This window comes from Myotis yumanensis, unplaced genomic scaffold (genome assembly GCF_028538775.1).
Source record: "Myotis yumanensis isolate MYYU_CA2020_CCGP unplaced genomic scaffold, mMyoYum1.0.hap1 SCAF_7, whole genome shotgun sequence".
NCBI classification, from domain to species: domain Eukaryota; kingdom Metazoa; phylum Chordata; class Mammalia; order Chiroptera; family Vespertilionidae; genus Myotis; species Myotis yumanensis.
The window spans coordinates 42,501,931-42,517,161 of record NW_027223758.1 but is presented as its reverse complement, the minus strand read 5'-3'; the positions used below and the strand labels follow the sequence as shown (position 1 = coordinate 42,517,161).

At 45.2% G+C, this 15,231-nt stretch overlaps 2 protein-coding genes across 10 annotated transcripts in view; both read right to left on the bottom strand.

The window, feature by feature from the left end:
• Nucleotides 1-7,450, bottom strand: part of LOC139013478 (O-acyltransferase like protein-like) — a 49,983-nt gene extending 42,533 nt beyond the window's left edge. The window contains exons 1-2 of the mRNA XM_070419504.1: nucleotides 7,325-7,450; nucleotides 2,142-2,256 (exon numbers count right to left, since the gene is read on the bottom strand). Of these exons, the coding sequence (XP_070275605.1) occupies nucleotides 2,142-2,256; nucleotides 7,325-7,450 (241 nt within the window). The remainder of the gene's footprint in view (nucleotides 1-2,141; nucleotides 2,257-7,324) is intronic.
• A 4,951-nt stretch (nucleotides 7,451-12,401) lies between these two features.
• The window catches only part of ZNF532 (zinc finger protein 532), a 96,377-nt gene continuing 93,547 nt past the window's right edge, over nucleotides 12,402-15,231 (bottom strand). For all 9 annotated transcript variants that reach the window (XM_070420381.1, XM_070420379.1, XM_070420378.1 and 6 more), the window contains one exon: nucleotides 12,402-14,369. In XM_070420381.1, the coding sequence (XP_070276482.1) occupies nucleotides 13,878-14,369 (492 nt within the window). In that variant the 3' untranslated portion in view covers nucleotides 12,402-13,877. The remainder of the gene's footprint in view (nucleotides 14,370-15,231) is intronic.

The window sequence follows — 15,231 nt, the reverse complement described above, 5'->3', positions numbered from 1 at the left end:
CCCGCCCACTATCAGAGATCCCGCTGCTTATCACCTCTATGCTTTGCTTTGGGATGGAGTTTTAAAACATTATGCAAATTTAACATATTAAAAAGGCATAAGAAAAAAAAAATAATGCAACACCTATGTTCCCATCGCCCAGCTTAAAAAATAACACTTGACCCATCATTTGAAATCTGATGAGTCCCCTGTGGCCTCCCCACCCTAAGCGCCCTCCACTCCGAGGCAGCCTCTAGCTGAATGTGGAGATTCCATCTCAGGCATTCCTTCCCATCAGCACCGTATGGGCGTCTCCCTGAGCCATAGAGCAGCATCATTTCCATTTTTTAAAAACTTATATATTGTACATATTCTTCTACAACGTTTTCTTTGGTGTTATTTCTGTGTATTCCCTCCTTACTGATACATGTTGCTCTGCCTCATTCCTTTTGCTGCTGGTTTTTTTTCCTCCTTGTTTCTCTTGTTACTTATTTTAGGCAGAGATGGAAAGTACAGGCTTGGGAACAGAGGAGCTGAACTCAAATCCTCTCTCTGCCATTTACTTCAAGCAAAATACATCTCTGTGGCTCCATTTTCTCATCTATAACATGTGAATGATAAAAACTCCCTCCCCATAGTGGGGGTGGGGTGCTAAATGAGACAACTCCTGTCCAGGGAGCAGTGCCTGCCATGAAAAAGTACTCTCTAAGTACCGACTCCTTATTTTTCCTCAGTGTAAAGAAAACCACACTGAGAACGAAGACCAGAACAACTTGCTGGGCTCAGCCGTCTCAGGCAAAATGTCCAGTGTTTTCTGGTATGTTAGAATGAAAATCAGTTAAAACAACCGGAGTTAGTAGTATTTGTCATGTATTAAATTAAGCGATTGTCATCTGCCCCATTTATGTAAGTCATTCAATTCTGCCTTGGACCATTCATCTTGGGGAAGTTTTCTTAACTAAAAAAATAAAGACTTTTAATTTTCAGGCTCCTACAGCTGGAATATCGTTGGTGCATGGCTAGAGGGACTTTTAGGGCAAATAAAGCGTTAACAAATAAAACTGGGACTAATAATGGCAAGATGTGCCTCCACCTCATCACCGGGAATCCGAGGCGGTGATTGTACCTTCTGGATTTGCTGACTAGCTTATTAGGCCTAGGTTCGTCAGAATCTTCCCTGTCAATATCACCGAGTGTCGCAGCAAAACATCAGTTCCAGCATGGGACTTGAAAATAGCTATGGGATTAGGAGGATTTATCTTTTCCCACCACCTCATTAAACATCAACTGTTGAATGGCATTTGCTTCAAACCATGTGCTATTTTGAATTACCCAATATTAAGCCCAAACTTTGTTTATCTGTATGATGTGTATTATGCCACTGAATGTTCTCCAATACAAAATCAATGTGGTCGAAATGGAAATGGAAATCGCGATGATCGGTTTTCTGGCTTTGGAAAGAGTGAATTTCTACATTTTTCCTTGTTAGTGGTTTTCATCAGCATCAACAATTAATCATTCCCTCCACAGAAGTTACCGCACTGAAAGCGAATCTGATTTCCTGCCGCCTTCTGGTGGGAAGGTTACGTGTCCCTTTAGTTAGGAGAATAATTTTGGGAAAACTACAAAAATAAATAAATACGGCAGCCTGACATCCATCCATATCCCATGCAAAAAGGTCTGGCAACAGCCGAACATTTTCCAGCCTGAGCCAGTCCACTCACTAACACACGCCTCAGAACTGACTATCGAACATATAACAGGCAAGACTGGTTCCCTGAATCATGAAGCAATTCATTCTCCAAAGTGGATGAAACGTCTAGAAAAAGGAACAACGCAAGCTATCTTACACGCCAGTGAAACGTTACCAACTTCAATAACAAACAGCATCATACAATATACACACCATTTCCATCTTAGTCAGAGGTTGGTGTCCATGAGACTCCTTCTGGCTAGAATTGATACCACTATCCCAATGGCCTTCTGCAAGAAAAATTCCGCCTCCCGCCTCCATGTCTAGTGCAATTTGTAAACTGAGGCTCGTCTTGTCTTTCCCACTGGGTTCTGTGCTTTAAATTCTCAGGAGTTTTTCTAGGATGCCCAGCACTAATCTGAGACTGCCCTGTGTTCACCTACCCAACGGGCCAGGGAAACCCACTTACTTCTCAGAGCGTATTCTTTGGGCTCCACTGAATTCAGATCAGAAAGGAATTCATCAGTGTCTCGCATGCACTTGAGAGAAATGTTTCTTGCAGGAAAAACAAAGGGTAATTGAAACTGAAAAGAAAACAGAAAAAATAGTAAAGTTGGGGCCATCATGGTCCCTTAACCTGTCAGGATAAAGCTCCCCTCTTAGACAAAGAGCCTTATATTTATGAATCACTGGTCTATAACATGTTGGGGCGGGGGGAGGAATGTGACATCAGTCGGTCCTTAACACGCAGCGACAAGCTGTGTCTCCTCAGCCACCTGCAAAGCGGCCGAGATGAACACACCATGGAAACCGATTTATACACAACTGGTTATTGTCGAGGAAAATGGTGCTGCGGCTGTGGGGGCCGCTGGCCACCTGGCTCCTTTAGTTATGCAGATTAACGTGGATGAGGCTAGATTTTCTCTAGTTGGCCCTTCTTGCGTATACCTCTGGGTTTAAAAAATATATCGAGGATGTTAAGTGGCAATATTTGGTTTTCTCTGGAAATGATGATGAATCCAACCTATAAAACATTCGGGTAAGTGACCAGCAAAGAAGGGCTTCTCCGTGATCATCTGGGTTTTTCATGCATCTGTTAATGTGTTTGCGGACTTGAGAGCCTCATGGTGTAGGAGGGATGAACTCCCCCACGGAAAGAACCGCATTGCAGTGGGACCAATAAGCAGGCGCGTCATCTCCTGGGGCTTAGGACGCACATCCCTGGAAGGAAATGAGGCTGACAGAGGTCCACAGGGATGGTGTTCATTTACTTTAAGAAAACATAGCACGTGTGGGTCTGGATTTCTCAGGGTGTAAATATTGTCTTTCCAGAAAGGCTTTCTTTAAATAGCAACCTCCCTAACTACAGTAAAAATATGACACAAGCCTTGATTACACCATGGGAACAAGTTCGCACCTGTGGGTGGCTGGGACTCCTGGACTTCCTGCGGCCACTGGCTTCCCAGGGGCCAGAGCATCCCAGACCCCGGCCCTTTGTTTGAGTCACTGAAGCTGCTGAGCAGAATCCCACAGACCAGATACCTGATAAACAACAGGCATTTATTTTGGGCACTTCTGGAGCCTGAAAGTCCAAGATCAAGGTGCCGTCATGTTCTGGTGAGGGCCCTGGGTGATCAAACAGAAAAACCTGTAAAACCTGGATTAATTTCCAAGCCAGCTGTTGATATAGTGAAGTTATTGAAAATATGAAATTGCTTTTAGCATTCAGTGTTAACTATCCCATCTTTTGTTACCTGGGGAAGGGGACGATATACAATGAGCAGAACACAAAGCCACATTTTAATCTTTAGTAATAAAAACTAAATGGTTTTAAAATACCACCTAAATAAAAAGAAAAAAGATAATCTTACTTTTGGAGAACTAAATAGCCCAACTCCTAAAAATAAAATTATGATTAATCAAGGTTTAAGGAGACTCATTTGTTTTATGAAGACATTTTAAGCACCCGTATCATGTAAGGAAATTCATTGGGCATAAAAATAAGATAGGGAAGATGGCGGTATAGGTAAACACGGGAGTTTGCTGCCTCGAACAACCACTTCAAAAATACAACTAAAAGACAAAACGGACATCATCCAGAACCACAGGAAGGCTGGCTGAGTGGAAATTCTACAACTAGGAGGAAAGAGAAAAGCATACTGAGGCCCAGAGGAGGCGCAGTGCTGAAGTAAAATACTAAGGTGCGGAGGTGCATGCAGAGCGGGCTGGTGGCTGAGGGCGCAGTTGTCATTTTCAATCGGGAGGGAGTCTCAGGCTCTGAGCTCCAGTTCTGGGCGAGTCTCTAAGGACCCAGACTCATACAGGAGAAGCGGGACTGTCTGGCATCGCTCAGAACCCTAGGGCAGCTTTCTCTCTGTGGGGCTTGCAGCGATTACTGGGACACTGAGAAGCAGAGCCTCTGAGGGCAAGACTGAGAGCAGCCATAATTGCTAACCCCGCCCTGTTGATCCCGTGGGACCCACCCCGCCCAAGCCCTGCAGGGAGGCTTTTGCTGGATAGCCTCAGGCAAAGGCTAGATTAGCACCTCCCTAGAGATCCAGGAGCCAGGAAGCCCAGAGGTCAGAGTGGGACCATCCAGTTTGCAGCTCCATGGAACCATAAAAGACACACTCAGGGGGCAGACTCAGTGAGCACCAAAGCCCCATTGAAGCAAGTCTAGCCCCAGAGGGGTGTCTCCAGCACAGAAGTTCTCCCACCACAGACACAGCTGATTCTCACAGCCATTTGGCCTGGAGGTCAATTCCTCACAGTGATAACTACAACAACAAAGGCTTAACTACAACAAGACTGTGCACAAAGCCCACAAGGGGGTGCACCAAGAGTGTCTACCTCAGGTAATTGGGACACTTAGCACAGAAAGGCACTCTATTGACACAGCGAAGCATAAAAAAATGCCGAGACAAAGAAACAGGACACAAACGACAGAATTGGAGGAAAGCAAACTGTTGGATATAGAGTTCAAAACCACACTTTTAAGGTCTTTAAAGAACTGTTTAGAAGCCGCCGATAAATTGAGTAAGGCCCTCGAAAAGACTGGTGAGACCACCGATAAATGTAGTGAGATCCTCGAAAAGACTGGTGAGACCGCCAATAAATGTAGTGAGATCCTCAAGAAATCTAATGAGACCCTCGATGTTGTGATAAAGGACCAACTAGAAATTAAGCATACACTGACTGAAATAAAGAATATTATACAGACTCCCAACAGCAGACCAGAGGGTCGCAAGGATCAAGTCAAAGATTTGAAATACGAAGAAGCAAAAAACACCCAACCGGAAAAGCAAAATGAAAAAAGAATCCAAAAATAGGAAGATAATGTAAGGAGCCTCTGGGATAGCTTCAAGTGTACCAACATCCGAATTATAGGGGTGCCAGAAGATGAGAGAGAGCAAGATATTGAAAACCTATTTGAAGAAATAATGACAGAAAACTTCCCCTACCTGGTGAAAGGAATAGACTTCCAAGTCCAGGAAGCACAGAGAACCCCAAACAAAAGGAATCCAAAGAGGACCACACCAAGACACATCATAATTAAAATGCCAAGAGCAGCCAAAACCGGTTTGGCTCAGTGGATAGAGCGTCGGCCTGCGGACTGAAAGGTCCCGGGTTCGATTCCGGTCAAGGGCACGTACGTTGGTTGCGGACACATCCCCAGTAGGAGATGTGCAGGAGGCAGCTGGTCGATGTTTCTCTCTCATCGATGTTTCTAACTCTCTATCCCTCTCCCTTCTTCTCTGTAAAAAATCAATAAAAAATATTTAAAAAAAAAAAAAAAAAAAAAAAATAAAATGCCAAGAGCAAAAGACAAAGAGAGAATCCTAAAAGCAGCAAGAGAAAGAAAATCAGTTACCTACAAGGGAGTACCCATACGACTGTCAGCTGATTTCTCAACAGAAACTTTGCAGGCCAGAAGGGAGTGGCAAGAAATATTCAAAGTGGTGAATACCAAGAACCTACAACCAAGACTACTTTATCCAACAAAGCTATCATTCAGAAGTGAAGGCCAGATAAAGAGCTTCACAGATAAGAAAAAGCTAAAGGAGTTCATCACCACCAAACCAGTATTATATGAAATGCTGAAAGGTATCCTTTAAGAAGAGGAAGAAGAAGAAAAAGGTAAAGATACAAATTATGAACAACAAATACACATCTATCAACAAGTGAATCTAAAAATCAAGTGAATAAATAATCTGATGAACTGGTGATTGTAATAGAATCAGGGACATAGAAAGGGAATGGACTAACTATTCTTTGGGGGGGGGAGAAAGGGGTGTGGGGGTGAGTGAAGAGATTAGACAATAATTGTGCACCTATGGATGAGGACAGTGGGTGGGGAGTGAGGGCAGAGGGTGGGGTTGGAACTGGGTGGAGGGGAGTTATGGTGGGAAAAAAGAGTAACTAATGTAATAATCTGAACAATAAAGATTTAATTTAAAAAAATAATAAATAAAAAATAGGATAGGAAGCCCAGGCGGCATGGCTCAGTGGTTGAGCGTCGACTCTGTATGAACCAGGAGGTCATGGTTTGATTCCTGATCAGGGCACATGCCCAGGTTGCGGGCTCGATCCCCAGTGCAGGGTGTGCAGGAGGCAGACAATCAATGATTCTCTCTCATCATTGATGTTTCTCTCTCTCTCTCCCTCTCCCTTTCTCTTTCTCTCTGAAATCAATAAAATATATATATTTTTAAATAGGACAGGGGGAAAAAGCCTCCCTCATATCATTTCCTGTGGCGGCAGCAAGCAGCTCCCGATGCTGTTAGTAATGCCACAGTCATGTGAGTCAAGTCACTAGCTCCGTAGAAAAGGAAAAGGCATTAGGCATCTATGGTTTGGCAATTAATTTGTGAAAGCAAGGATTTGTTTTGTCTGAGAAGAACAAGGACCAACCCACCTGCTGGGGAAATGGCAGCTCATGGCTGCAGAATGAAAAACGCCTCTTGCGATGAGAGGAAAGGGCAACCTCGGATTAGAAAGCAGGCGGAGTCCGTGGACCGGCTCAGGATCTTTATCCAGAGGAGGGCAGACCATTCGCAAAGGAGCATATGTCAGGAGTGAGAAGTGCCAGGAAGGAAAATCATGCGGCATAAGGAGATGGAGGGTGGCGAGCTGGGTGTGTGCTGTTGGTGGGGCGGGTACATTTCAGCAAGGGGACCAGAAAGGCTGTCTCTGAGCAGGTGACTTTTGAGCCAACCGGAAATTAGTGAAAAACGTCCATGTGAGAATAACAATGTAGGGAAGAGCATTCCAGGCAGAGGGAACAGCCAGGTCCAGGTCCTGGGAAGGGAATGTGCAGAGTGAATGAAAGGAACAATCAGGAAGAAGTGGGAGAAGGTGAGGTAGGCGAGGTGACAGGATGCGGGGGATGGAAGGTCTGCTGGGGTCTCGTGGTTATTGCTAGCACACACTTCCGTGTCTCCTGGTAAGTCTCTCCTACAGGAACTGACATTGCCACGCTGCTGGGACAGAGTCTCAGAGGAAAGGAGGCGTCTCAGCTCTGACTGTCCCACCATGAGGCTGCAGTCCTGGGTCCAAGAAGGTTCAGCGGTTCCTTGAAAGCAGGCAGTGGGCAGAGGCTGAGAGAGGCCCACATTCCTTCCTCCCACATCTTGGTCCTGTCCTTTTACTTACCAGCAAGTACACTTCACAAGGTAACTCTCCGTCACCACTATGCCCATTGCCACCTGCCACCAGAATGGACACATTGAAACTGCCTGCCTCTTCGCATCGCCTGCTGGAGAGTGCAAGCAGGAGCATCGTTCCGGCCATGTCTTGGCCATCCCAGGTCTGAGGTTAGGCTGCCAGGGGTCAGCGAGAGTGACCTCTGGCTTCTGGAGCAGAAGATAAGGTCCATTTCTTTATATTAAGCCTCACTCAAGGATATGTTTCATACTGATTTTTTTGAGAGAAACGGAAAGGAAGAGAAAAAGAAAAACATCAATGTGAGAGAGAAACATCGATGGGTCGCCTCCCATATGCTCCCCAACTGAGAATGGACTCACAAGCTTGGTACATGCCCTGACTGGGTATCGAACCCACAACCTTTCAGTGTCCGGGACAATCCTCCAACTGACTGAGCCACCCGGACAGAGTAAGGTCCATTTCTTGCCGAGAGTCATACAATGGCAGCATCTCCAACACTGGAAGGGGATCAGATACTGAACTGACAAAATCAAGAAAATGTCCATTACCCCTGCTACTTAGAGACAACTACGCTTCCCAAGAGAAGGCGGTTCCCTTTGACACATATAGCTCTGCTTCTTACTCTTGTCAACATCACACAATCCTCTCCAATCGGCTGACCTATGCCTTCCTTGTTCTTTTTCATCAAACAAATGACGTGTATTCTCCAGAAATAACCAATCCAATTAAACTTGACTGGACCTGAAGGTCAGAAAATTACCCGTGGGATAAATTCACCCCTTCTGGAGCCGAGTTGGAGGTGTGACACAGTGGATTCTGATCCTGGAGCTCCCCTAGATAAAAATACAGTCCCACAAAGTACTGTGCCGGGAGTAGACTTGCCACGATGGCAAAACTCACCACTGTCACTAGCAGGAAAGCTCCAGGACAGCAGCATGCAATAAAACAGCCCAGCAAATCGAATAGTCAGTTCCTTTATTGCTACAAAACACTGTAAACAGTGCTGTTTGGAGTCAGAACTAACCTCACAGATTGAATTTAGAAACTAGCAAAGAATGTGCTCTTCTGTTTCCTTACATAAAATATAGCCACTAGGGAAAGGGTATAATTCCAGGGTAAACCTGCTGGGGTAACTAGAAAGAAAAGATAAAAATGCAACTGAGAGTCCCTGTTCCAGCTCACAGCCTGCCTATAGTGGGTAAAATGTATGTTGACAAGAAGACAGGCGTAGTGCAGACACTTCTGAAAGCATGTGCTAGGCCTCTCTGGTCACTGCGATGACTCCCACCGGTACCCAGATCCATCATGCATCCCGCTGTGTCCTGCTTGCTGACATTGCAGACTAGCCAGTGGGAGGTGCAGGCAGGAAATCTTTGCGTGCAATGGGACAGCTACCCTGTGATTTCCCTCACACACCCTCCCTGCTTCACTGGGGCTCTGGCTTATGAAGAGGCCCGGGTCCACGACACCAACTCTGACCTTTAGGTTGGCAATGGCTCCCACCATGGCTAGTCCACCATGGCTAGTCCCTGGGGGCGTCAGCATCTTTTGGTCCCGACCATGGCTCTGTATATAGGCCCCTCCTGAATTTCTTTAAAATTAAACCTTTGCTAGGGTGTTGTGTCTTGCTAAGACCCTGATTCATACAGGATCTAACAGTGGGCATCCCCAGATCTACCTTACCAACAAAGGCAGTGAGTGAGCAAACTCCCAGAAAAACACAGGCTAAGATGATGAAAGCTCCATCACCCAATCAATTGAGCCTTTACTAAGATGTTCACCAAAATCTACTGGGACAGTAGAGAGGGGAAGTAGATGTGCAAAGGGAATGTTGACTCCAATTCAGCCTCACACCCTAACCATGTGGACTGAGGCTGGGCTCTTCAGAATAAGTTTGGGGTAATGGAGACTAGAGCAACATGTGGCTAGTGCAGAGCTGTGGTAGCTGGAAGAGAGGCTCTTTGCAGAAACATGAGTTTGTGTTGTCATATCTCAAACCTTTATGATGACCTCTGTTGGGTGTGAGATTTATAATTTCAAAAAGAAACCTGAAGTAAACAAGAAGGTGCAAGTGTCCATTTAAGCAAAGAATGAATCATGCATGAGCAGGAGCCCAGTTCTTAAAGTCACTAAATCTAATTCTAAGGTGTAGGCTTACAATTAGGAGCTACAATCCGGTACACTGACAGCATCTGATGGGGGAGTGTGTAAATAAGAGGCGCAGATAGCATTCCACATTTGACGCACCCCTCTATTCTCAAACCATTTTTGGGATAGATGAATGGTTCTTTTAAGTCATACTTTATTTTCACACACCTTTCCCTCTTCTCCCCTTTTAAAAAGAGATCACAGCATGATGAATATATTAATGGGAAATAATAATATCTTAGTCTTGGCCAGTTTTCAACAGGAAATTTCTCTGTTGGTCAATGATCTTGGGCTGCAACTCACTAGCCCACTGACCCGGAGAGAAGCGCCAGCCAGAGCTTCGGGTGGGACTGACTCTTTAGACTGGAGTAGGAGTGAGGAATTTGCAGAACACGTTTCTGGGAGGAAGTGGTCCATGCCATGTAGCCTAGGTCTACAGTTTCCTGTTTCTCATCAGAAGTCTTTATCACTTTGCTGGCCTTCTTTACTGCAGCACCATTACTTAATGATTGATAGAATCATACAACTACACATTCAAACAAAAAACATATCTTGTATGTATATCTAAAGTGCAAGCTTCAACATACCTAGCTCTAACTTTGACTTTCACATATCTAAGTAGTAATGTAAACCTTTTAAAAGTCTATTTAAGAAATCACCTGGGCCCTGGCCAGAGTGGCTCAGTTGGTGGAGCATCCTCTTATGCACAGAAAGGTTGCCAGTTTGATTCCCTGGTCAAGGCACATACCTGGGGCTGCTGGCTCAATCCCTGGGCAGGGCATGCACTGAAGACAACGGATAGATGTTTCTCTCTCTCTCCCTCCTTCTCTTTTAAGCATGTACTTGACTGAGGATTTTTAAAAAATACCTAGTTTTGGACTTCCAGGCTTATCCTCTTTGTTTCTGTCTCCCACAGCATGAAACTCTCTTGATGCTACTTCTGAAATGCTACCTACAACTGCAGCCTCTTCCCAAGGCTACTCCCACCCCTAGGTTAAGCCTTTATGCCACATGTGTTAGCATCACTGCTACATTGGTTTCAATTTTATTCCTGTCGTGGTCATTGATGCTGTCCAAATATTTCCAGCTTTCTGTCTTTTGGGCACCTGGTAGGACTGCACTTCCTGTCTTCCTTGTGATTTTGTGGGACCGTATGACTGGTTTGGGCCAATGAGTTGTGAAAGTGACACGTGCCACTTTGGGGTCAAAGCATTTAGTTGTCCTTTCCCTCTGTGACAGTGGGATAAGGGAAAAAGCAGATTTGAGACAATGTTTCCAATCAGTCCACACTGGACATGGAATGTGAGCAAGAAATACATCTTGTTAAGATTTAGGGTTGTGCCCTGGCCAGTTTTGCTCAGTGGATAGAGCGTCAGCCCAAGGACTGAAGGGTCCTCGGTTCGATTCTGGTCAAGAGCGTGTACCTTGGTTGCGGGTCAATGCCCAGTGCGGAAGGCAACCAATCAGTGTGTCTCTCTCACATCAATGTTTCTCTCTTTCTCTGTCTCTCTTCCCCTCCCTTAAACTCTAGAAATCAATGGAAAAATATCCTCAAGTGAAGATTAACAAAAAAAATTTAAGATTGCACCCGTAGCATAACCTAACTTATCCTGATACACTCTCTCCCACCACTCTTCCTAAACACCGTTTCTGGTTAATCTGGTTATGTCGCTCTCCTATCCAAAGAACTCATCTGTATTGGAGTAAACTCCTTAGTCCATCGTTGAAGGCTTTTTGCAACCTGACTTGAGCTACTCTGTCAGCCTCAGCAACCACAGCCCCACCAGAGGAAATGGGCTTCCTAAGGATTCATGAAGCAAGCCCAGGTTTCTGCCTTTGGTCCGACTAAATTCTGTTTCTCAAATGCCCACACCTACAACCACACCCAGCATCTACAATTAGTGAAGAACAGGTAGAATTCACAAGTTCCAATGTGGCTTACTGCTCAGTGTTCACCACCTTAAATGAAGAATTCATGTCTTTCGTTGGAGCTAAGAATTTTCCACAATGTCCCTTCCCAATTCTGTTTCCCCACTCTGGAACACTTATTAAACTTGTTAGATCTTCTCCTTAGGTCATTCTTGACTTCTAATCTTTTTCATATATTTCATCTCATCTCTGTGCTGTATTCTTGGTAATGTCTTCATGACCTATCTTCCAGTTCACCAGTTCTCTCTTCAGCTGAACCATCCAAATCTCCTAGGGAGGCAGCATCCTGTGTTCTTTTTCTACTCTGGGTTTCATTTCTTCATTTTGGACCTCAGCACATTTTTAAAAACTTTCTTGGAGGGTCAACTAGGCATTTAGTAGATGCTAATTTCATATTACCAAGCATTCTTAGGTATTTAAGAGTAGATCAACTTCCAGGTTATCTTATAAAAGTCATAGTGCCACAAACAAAAATTCTAGTAGCATGTTTTGCACATACTTTTTATTTGTTGAATAAATGAATATTTGCCAATATGTACATAAACACAGAGCGAGACTAGATTTAGAGCAAGAATATGGGTTCTAATACGCAAAGCCACTTACCAGCTATGAGGGCTTAGGCAAAGAATTTAATCGGAGCTCAGCTTCCTCAACTGTGAAATTAGGCTAGTCAGACCTGTGCAGCCCACCACACAGGTTTATTGCAAAGTTCCAATGCAGAAACATATGAAAGTGCTATGAATACAACTCAGAGCAATACAAGTATAAATATAACAACAGCAATTGAATGTCAAGTTGAGGAATACTTAATCATGCCCTGGGGTTACATCGATGACCTGATGGCATCAACAAGAAGTGACAAACAGATGATTGCTAATGAGAATGAATATGCCATTCTTCTGCAATATCCTGTAGCCTGTCCCTGAAATTAATCACTTCCTAAGCTTCAGGAAGATGTCACAGTCCCACCATCAATAACTCTCTCACAGAAGCACAAGGGCCAAATGTCCCACGTTTATTTACAGATGAAATGTGTTGAATACAGTTCTGATGGATGTAGTGCATAACACTGGACAGCAGCAAGACCTTTTTGAGGAACCGAACATTGACTACAATATATCATGCAAGTATCTATATGTACACAAAAGAACTCCTTTTCTTAAAAAAAAAAAAAGTACAAAACATGTTTAGGGATAAATACAAGATATAAAATGCCAAAGAAAACATAAACAAACAAACAAAAAAATAGAACTCTCCCAGAGAACTGTGAATGGAAGGGACAGAAGAGGACTCTACTGCGCTCCCAGCGAGCAGAGCCACCCCAGTAAGTGTACTTATTGAAATGAGGGACTAAACCCGGGGCTCAGCGCTGATCTCGCGCGGCCAGTGGCCACGCGCAGGCTGCTGCACTGGAAAGACGGTGGTTGGAGTTGTGCATCCCAACTCTAAGTACCAGAATGTTTGGCAGTAGCACCCAGAACAAAAACGCCAACTCTTTAGACAGCCAAGGGTTAGTCAACTAGGAATTTTGTCTTCCTGTCAAGAGCCAGAGAAATAGTTGATATCTTTAGTTGTGTCTTTATAATAGTTAATAAATTACATGACAAAAACTTGACTATAGAAATCTATTGGTCTAACGACGTATTTGTAACTTTTACAGTAGTCCAGCCCTTTCGTAACTTTATCTCCTTGTGCTCTTGAAGCCAGCCTTGTGAATCTGACCCGGAAATCACCAGCCCCCACTCTGACCTTGAGGATAGATACCTTTTCCCCGTAAGATGGAATTAAGGAAATCCTCCTTCGTTTGGGTTTCTGGCCTAAGTTTTTATTCACCTGCAAGGCTGCTGCTTTAAACAGGTTGGCATGGCCGGAAGATGCCACGCGCCACCGGAGTGCGCTCGGTCTGCAGTGTGCACTCGCAGACTAGAGCAGGCACGTTGAGGATGGTGCTAAGACACTTAAAAGTCCCTAGGTGTTTGGAGACCAACGATCACCTACAATGTATGTAGTGAATTCTAAAAATTAAAAACACTAAAAAAGGCCTTATCTTAGCCTGTAATTAGTTAACCCTTTTAAATCCATAACATACAAAATGGTTTATTTGAATTCAGGAACTGCCCCTGTTACTAAGAACTCTGTTTTAAAGGAACAATACAAAAAGAAAAATGCTAACCGCCCCCCAAAAAAACCCAAACTCAAACATTTTCTACTAAATACTGATACAAACATGTAACAAAGAGTATAAAAAGTTTTCCATTTAAATATATACAAACTCTTTTAAACTCAAATACTGCTTTAATACTTATCGAGGATATACAGGACAAGGTGAAGAGGGGATGTTGAAAGAGAATATATTGCAACGGCCTAGACAGTACTGTTAACTATTATACTGCAAACTTTTTGTAACAAAAATGTCTTTTGTATTCCAATGTGGACAGAGATCCCCCTTCTGGAAGGTCTGTGGTTATTTCTCAGCCGAATTCACTCTTTTGGATTTAATGAAGGCCATGCCGTGTGTCCGCATGTGAGCGTTTAAGGCAGCTTCCGTTTCAAATGTTTTTGCACACACTTTGCACTTCCTGTCAGACACGGCGCCGTCGGCTGCCTCGTGCTCGGGGCTGGGCTGGCTCTGCTGGTTCTCCTCCCCGGCCCCGTTCTGCTGGGACACAGGCTGCGGCTCCTTCAGCTTGTGCACGATGAACAGGTGCCTGGACAGGGACACATGGGACGTGTAGCAGAGGCCGCACTCCCGGCACTGGTAGGAGGAGCCGTCGGACTTGTGCTGCGGGATGTGTTCGTGGAACTGGAGCAGGTTTTCGGTGGTGAAGCCGCACACGGCACACTTGTGAACCTTAAACACATTTATCTTGAGCTTTTTCAGTGGTTGAGTAATCGCTCCCCTGGGAGGCCTGAATTCTAAAACTGGTTCTTCCAACTTCCGCTTGGGGCTGGGAACCTTTGGGAAAAAAAGACACAACTGAAAGCCGTTCTGCTGGGTGGGTGACAAAGGACCAGCTCCCTTGGGCTCCGAGCTGCCGGGAAACGTGAACTGTGAGCTCCAGGATCAGGGTTTTGTCACGGCCATGCCTGCCACCCCACTCGAGGCTCGGGCCTTCCCACCCCTGCTCCACAAATCCGAGTTCCCGTGTCGCCAGGCAGCGCTCCAGCCCAGGGCCCAGCAGGGGACAAACCAGGCCCCGCCTTCATGGAAGGTGGGCTCCAACGGAGTGTGACAAGCAGCAACCAAGGAGTCCATCTACAGTGTCACACCCAGGAAAACAAAGCAGAGTGTGGAGGGTTGGGGGGAGAGAGGGGTTAGGTTACACATGGTGTGACAGTGACATCTGGACAGAGGCCTGTTGCAGGAGGACGTGAGCCATGGGCCACATGGGGTAAAGGGTCAGACACGGGAGCTGTGCAGAGCAAAGGCCAGAGGCAGGGCCTGTGCCTGAGTGACAGCAGGAAGGCTTGTGGGGCTGGAGCAGGGTGACCGGGTGAGAGCAGAGATGAGGCCAGGGAGGCGCAGGGGCTGGGGGACGGAAGAACCCTTGTGGCAGAGAAAAGGCCAGGTATCTTGCCTTTTCTGTGACCAAGATGGAGAGTCACTGGAAGCCCCAGTGGTCTAGTATCTGCTCTTTCCTGCCCCTTCCCCAATAGGTCATACCTTTCTCCTCCCTTTCCAGCTTTCTAGATCTGACCCACATCAAATCCCTCATTTTGCGATCTCCAAAAATCCAAACCAAAGGGACTCTCCCTCCTCCCAGCTGCATGGCCTGACTTTTCTGCCTTGTTCATCTCTGATACACCTTGATCTGCCA